The 6,773-nt window shown below is 41.0% G+C and overlaps 2 protein-coding genes across 2 annotated transcripts; one reads left to right on the top strand and one right to left on the bottom strand.

Annotated features, from left to right (window-relative positions):
- Positions 1–3,024: 3,024 nt before the first annotated feature.
- Positions 3,025–3,858, top strand: LOC127310755 (3'-5' exonuclease-like). The gene is made up of 2 exons (XM_051341399.1): positions 3,025–3,302; positions 3,405–3,858. Exons 1-2 carry the CDS (start codon positions 3,025–3,027, stop codon positions 3,856–3,858), a joined length of 732 nt encoding a protein of 243 aa, XP_051197359.1.
- A 1,266-nt stretch (positions 3,859–5,124) lies between these two features.
- LOC139832294 (protein FAR1-RELATED SEQUENCE 5-like) lies at positions 5,125–6,470 on the bottom strand. The gene is made up of 2 exons (XM_071822024.1): positions 6,310–6,470; positions 5,125–6,178 (listed from the first exon to the last, which is right to left on the bottom strand). The coding sequence occupies exons 1-2, from the start codon at positions 6,468–6,470 to the stop codon at positions 5,125–5,127; spliced, it is 1,215 nt and encodes a 404-aa protein (XP_071678125.1).
- Positions 6,471–6,773: the final 303 nt, after the last annotated feature.

Below are 6,773 nucleotides of genomic sequence, written 5' to 3'. Positions count from 1 at the left end.
AGTACCCAGAAATCTAGGACATCAGCAGGAGTTTGTAGTTCATTGTGAACATTGATTTAATTCTTTGGATTTCTGTTATTGGAATGTTTCGAATGTGTTTGATATGTTATATTATTTTTGTCAGAGATGGATGAAGAAGCAGGATGTCTTATTTGTGGCCAGCCTGACACTAACTGCTTCCGGTCCAAGCGTCGTGCATTTTCATTTGATGTAGCGATGGTGCATTTGTTTGAAGAACTAATTGTATGTATGTTTTGCATAGTACAAGCTAGATATACATTATTTCCCCGCCGTGTTCAATTCTTTTCTAAATAAATTGTTTTTTGTGTTCAATTCTTCAGGCCGTGCCTTGCCATGCTAGGGAGATGCTACATAGTTTAGTAGATACGTGGGTTGTTGCTGAATGCAATCATGGTTCTGTTTATCATTTCCATGTGGAGAAGACTGAAGCAAGAACTTACCTTTGTGGACCATTCTGGAGTTCTTTTGTAGACTCTTATGTTATGGATGAAAATGACATTGTGGAGTTCACATATGATGAAACTACTTCCAAGTTTGAAGTTGTTGTATTCAATGTCGACCGTGACGAAAAACCATGGGTTCGGTTACTGTGCATGTTTCTTTGTTTCTAATTATTATTGTGATATTGTTTTCACATATTTCTCATTGTTCATTCTGTTTTATTTTTTTGTTTGTTCAGATTGTTGGGAGGTTTTGGAGTGCTGCAGAGTTACTTTTGAGAAAACCATTTTCTCAAATTTGCTAGACATTAACTCCGCAGAGATGAATGCAGTTACATGGGCTATATTCAAAGAGCTAAATAAAGTGGAGGAAAACGAATTCCTCGATTTCTTTGAAGTACCTCAGTTCTTTGTGACGAGGTTGAATGAATCTTCTCTTACTCGTTTGGTTAGTAACTTTTTCACTTGTTTTTAAGTTTCATTCATAACATACAAACAGTGTTAACGTTTTCTTTGTTTATATTTTACTTTTTTGTAGCTCATTCCATTTGATGTTGCACGTGGATACTATAGGCCGAGAGAAGGTGCTGCTATTTTTTATAGCAGATCTATTAATGGACAAATGGTTGGGGCTTATACAATCTACAAGGGGCAGCATATTGAGTTTGTAGATGGATGGAATGCGTTCTGTGTAGCAGCTCATCTTGTGATAGGTTCATTAGTATGTCTGAAGATTGAGTTCAGGGATTTGTGCATCAGGCTTGAGATTGAAGATATCACATTATAAGATATGCATATGGATGAATCCTCATAGAATGAAAGGAGAAATTGTAATTCATCTTTGTATTCGGGTTGTACTATTTTTATTTCAGCAAAAACTTTCGTGCGTTTTGTAGTAAAAACTAATTTTTGTAATTCAGATTATTTTTAGTGTCACACGTTTTTTAGGACATAATACGTTGGTTAATTCTGTTTCAACCCTAAATGCACATGTGCTGCTGATATATTCGGTTAACATTCCGGACAGGTAATAATAGGCCGGTTTGTACTAAGCCCATTAACGTGGAGCATGGACGCAGGGAAGGAATACTCATGGCCCATCCAGCAGGGTTCTCTAGTTTTCTTTTGTTTTTTTTTTCAACTCGAATTTAACTGAAATTTAATACTTTATTTTCACATAAATTCAAAAAATGAAAAAACCTTCACACTTCGTCTTAGAATGGATACGAGAGTGTGTGCAAAAATTTCTGGAGCGTTTCTCGAAGGTCGAAAAATCAACATTCTTAGAAACGGAACCGTTTGGGTTACATCAAACCACTTTTTGTAAGCTAGTCGATTTTTCGACCTTCGAAAAAAATTCCAGTTTTTTTACCCAATATGTCACACATTTTTGTGAACATAATCCGTTGGTTAAAACTTTTTTTGAATTTTTTGAATTTAACCAGGTTTGCTGCAGATTTATTGAAATCAAAACTAAAAAACTTATCAGTTAGGCCGAAAGACATGTAACGCGGTTTGTACTAAGCCCATTAACGTGGAGCATGGACGTGGGGAAGGAATACTCATGGCCCATCCAGCAGGGTTCTCTAGTTTTCTTGTGTTTTTTTTCAACTCGAATTTAACTGAAATTTAATAGTTTATTTTCACGGAAATTCAAAAACTGAAAAAACCTTCACACTTCGTCCTAGAATGGATACGAGAGTGTGTGCAAAAATTTATGGAGCGTTTCTCGAAGGTCGAAAAATCGACATTCTTAGAAACGGAACCGTTTGGGTTACATCAAACCACTTTTTCTAAGATAGTCGATTTTTCGACCTTCGAAAAAAAATCCAGTTTTTTTTACCCAATATGTCACACGTTTTTGTGAACATAATCCGTTGGTTAAAACGTTTTTTGAATTTTTTGAATTTTACCAGATGTGCTGCAGATTTATTCAAATCAAAACTAAAAAACTTATCAGCTAGGCCGAAAGACATGTAACGCGGTTTCTACTAAGCCCATTAACGTGGAGCATGGACGCGGGGAAGGAACACTCATGGCCCATCCATCAGGGTTCTCTAGTTTTCTTTTTTTTCCTTTTTCAACTCGAATTTAACTGAAATTTAATTGTTTATTTTCACAGAAATTCAAAAATTGAAAAAACCTTCACACTTCGTATTAGAATGGATACGAGAGTGTGTGCAAAAATTTCTGGAGCGTTTCTCGAAGGTCGAAAAATCCACATTCTTAGAAACGGAATCGTTTGGGTTACATCAAACCACTTTTTCTAAGCTAGTCGATTTTTCGACCTTCGAAAAAAAATCCAGTTTTTTTTACCCAATATGTCACACGTTTTTGTGAACATAATCCGTTGGTTAAAACTTTTTTTGAATTTTTCGAATTTTCGAATTTTTCGAATTTGGCCATCAGATATGTAACGGGCCAATGTGGGCCGCCAGACCTCTAATTGCATGTTCGCCTCCCGCCCCTATATCCGCCCAATACTGTGGCAGTTCCTCCGTTCTGTCCCAACCCCGGCCGTTCGTCTACCGCATCCCAGTGCTCCCTTCCTCCCACGCTGTCCATGGCATCTGCCTCTTCCTCCGTCGTGGCCGGAGTCGAGAAGTCCACGACGGAGAAGTACCGCATCCTTGCGCACGGGAGTACATATATCGACGTCGTCTACACCAATGAGGCGGCGACTGTTGATAGAATTCTTCGTATGTACGAGGGTTGGCTCGACGAGGACGAGGACAAGTTCAAGTTCATTGGTCTAGATCTCGAGTATGACTCTAGCGGACACAAGTTGGCGGTAATGCAAATCGCCATGAGGGAGCACGTTCTTGTATTCCACTACATTAGGTACAAGGATCATTGAAATTTATGTCCCTACATTAAATTTAAAGCGTCCCTACATTTTCATTACAGTACTTGTTGAATTTATTTGTGCTGCTCTTGACAAAGGTGCAAGGATCATTGTCCGCGCCTACTGACTTTTCTCAAGGACAAGCAATACACTTTTACAAGTGTTGATAAAAGAAATGACACAAAAGTTCTTCGTGCGGCCGGTCTTCCTGTTCCAGAAGAGAGACACATCGACATCCAGGACATTTTCAAGATTAATGGTCAACCGCAGGCTGGAATGGCTGATCTTGCAGCAAAGCTCATTGATCCCAAGTTTGCCAACATGAAGAAGGACTTCAAGTACAACCGGCTTCGGAAGGAAGGGCATGGTTTCTGGGAATGCAAGCCACTGTCCTGGATGAACCTCGAGTACGCAGCTATTGACGGCTATCTCAGTTATGAGATATACAACAAGATCTACACGGTGAACGAGGGACAAGCTCACCTCCAGAGATCAGACCACATCTGCCCCAGATGCAAAAATCAGGATGAATCTTCACAGAAGCAAGCCTGAGAGTGATAAGACTCAAGGGGGCAAGTACTAGTGTGTTTGTGCAGTCTGTAATTATATTTGCGATGTGTCCAAGACATAGTTGTGCTCTATGTTATTTGTGAACAAATTCTCCATATTGTTTTGTAAGTATCATACAGTGATCTCAGGCATCTGTAATGGTATTCGCAATGTGTGCAAGACATAAGCTGTGCTCTCTGTCATTCGTGAACAAAATTGTCCTAGTTGTGTTGCAAGTATCAAAATTCGACCTTTGACAATCTGACCAATGTTTGTACAACAAATAATACACAAGTGCAACAATGTGAATCGATCAAGTAGTGTTGTTCATACTTCCGATGGTCCCTCATATCTGCATTGCATGAAATAACACACAAGTCAGTGGCACATAAAATAGTAGAAGATTAGTGCAAGCTATTTAAGAGTAGGGCTGAATCAGATACTCACTCCTTATGTAGCCTGCACTTCATCTTGTTGTTTCTGTTATGACCTGGTTGATTGCAAGCAGTGCACAACCTCTCCTTCTTCCGCTCGTCATGTGACAGTATCCTGCCATGTTTTGACGTCTGTTGATTCGTATCCTTGTCCTTATAGTACTTCTTGTTTTGTTTAGGTGCTTCTTTGGTCTCAGCTTTATCAGGATCACCCACTACTGGTGCATCTCCTCTGTTTTGTGCGTCCTCATGGTAAGCCGTTGAACGACTGTTCTGGTCACCTTTTCTCCTGTGTATTATGCCTTTCATACATTTCATAAGCTCGCTGTAAGATTCTGGGTCATGCAATGCTGCATCAAAAGCTTCTGCTCCAATTTGGGTAAGCTCGCTATGCTTTCTCCGCTCAGCTACCCCTTCCCATCCCCATCCGTACAAATCTCTCTCGCGTCTCGAGGGCAAACCATACCTTGCATCCTTCGAGAACCTTCGGAGAACACAACAGTTCGGAATTTCAGAGCACCCCACAAAATGCAAAACAAACAAGATGTGCTTGCAAGGTAGCCCTTTCCGATACATCCTTCTAGCGGTTGCACGTTATTGTTTCCTCTTTGCTTTCGTGTCTGTACTCCACCGAAAACAAATACTTACGGTTATTCATCCATGACACAACGAAGGTTGTTAACCCACCAGCACATCCAAGTTGATCTACAATCTCTAGGCCCCCAATCTTTTCAGCTCCCCTTGAACGAGGTAGAAGTTTGTAGCAGTGAATTTACGGGCAGCACACAACACTATATCCTTGTACATGGTAACCGCAACCGGTGCGTCTGAGAGTCTATGGTGTCTGGCGGGCCTCTTCCTCCCGGACACGGCCATCGTTATTCTCGTAGTGCACAACCATATCCACCATTGTCAGTCCAAAGTCAAGGTGGGTGTGTAGGGTGGAGTTCAAACTCTCGCTCCTCTGGTTGCTTTTCATTCCGAGGAAATATCCATTCGCTAGATACGCGGCTGACCACAACTTCTTCCTCCTATACATCCTCTTCATCCATTCTTTGGTTAATTCCGACTGGTGCTTCTCGACGAATGCCCTCCATCTCTCCTCGAATACTTGTTCTGAAGTGGTGTAGTACAGCAGCGACCGGAATTCATTGTGAGCCAGGGAGTCAATGTGCTTCTTCATGTTCTTCTCAATATGCCACGTACAAACACGGTACCACACGCCTGGAAAGACTTTACCAACAGCGGCGATCATTGCAGCATCCCCATCAGTGATGATCCCTTTAGGCTTCTGCTGATACATGGCTTTCAGGAATGTTTCTAACAACCACTTGTATGTTACTTCCTTTTCGTCCGAGACAATGGCGCATGCAAAAACAGTAGTCTGGCGGTGATTGTTTATTCCCACAAAAGGTATGAACGGCATAGCATACCGATTTGTTTTGTACGTGCTATCAAACACCAGCACGTCACCGAAGTCGGCATAGTCCTGCCGAGACTGAGAATCACACCAGAACAGGTGTAACAATTTTCCACCTTTACCAAGCTTGTAATCAAAGTAGAATTCAGGATCATCTCGCTTCCTCTTCTCCATAATGCCAATGGTTGTGTTGGCGTCACCCTTTGCAAGCATCTTCCTCTTTTCACGGCAAGACATGTTGTAAAGATCCTTTCTTACAAATCCTACCATGCTGTATTTTCCATTGTCACTGATAAATGTCCTCATAATGTTGAATAATCTCATCCCAGCAGCTCCCAGTGACATGATCCTAGATTTCTGATGAGCCTTGATCTTTCTATGAGACCTCATAAAAGCGATTTGATCAGCTATAGCAGGCTTATGGTTGTGATTGTCGTCAAATCTCAGAACAGTCCAAACACCCTTTTTCCTGTTATACGACACACTGAAATGGGCACCACAGTTGCAGCGAGACTCGGACGGTGCCTATACGTTCTGTCTTTCATTTCTAAGTACTTGCTTTCACGTTGCCCAGCCCTGGAGCAAAGAAACCGCCTATACCGAATGGTGGGTGTCCCTAATTCATCAAGGCGTTCCTTTTTCTTCTCGCGTCGAATGCTAAAACCATGTTCTTTGGCATACTTGTTGTAGAAATAATAGGCAGCCTCTTCGGAAACAAAGATCATGGCCCTAACAGCCTCATACTTTCGCTGTCTGCTCATTTCCGCATCAATATCATATGGATCCTTATTATCTTCCTGCTTATTATGGTCCAACTGGGAACTTCCTGTCACCTAAACAAATATGACAAACATGGCGTTATTGTTACAGACACTTTGATTTGTTCTATTATGCATTGCAATGCATCAAAATAAAATCTTACTTCGCTTTTGCATTCAGATTTTGACAGCTGTGAAACCCCCCCTTCTAATGATTTCGACTGCTCAGGAATATCCTCTTCATAAGCAAAGTCTTCCAAATCAGAATCCCCATAGTAGGTAAGCTCACTGTTTCTGATTACAACA

Source organism: Lolium perenne, chromosome 6 (assembly GCF_019359855.2).
Source record: "Lolium perenne isolate Kyuss_39 chromosome 6, Kyuss_2.0, whole genome shotgun sequence".
Taxonomy (NCBI): domain Eukaryota; kingdom Viridiplantae; phylum Streptophyta; class Magnoliopsida; order Poales; family Poaceae; genus Lolium; species Lolium perenne.
The sequence above is the reverse complement of the archived record's forward strand: the minus strand, read 5'-3'. Positions and strand labels throughout refer to the sequence as shown.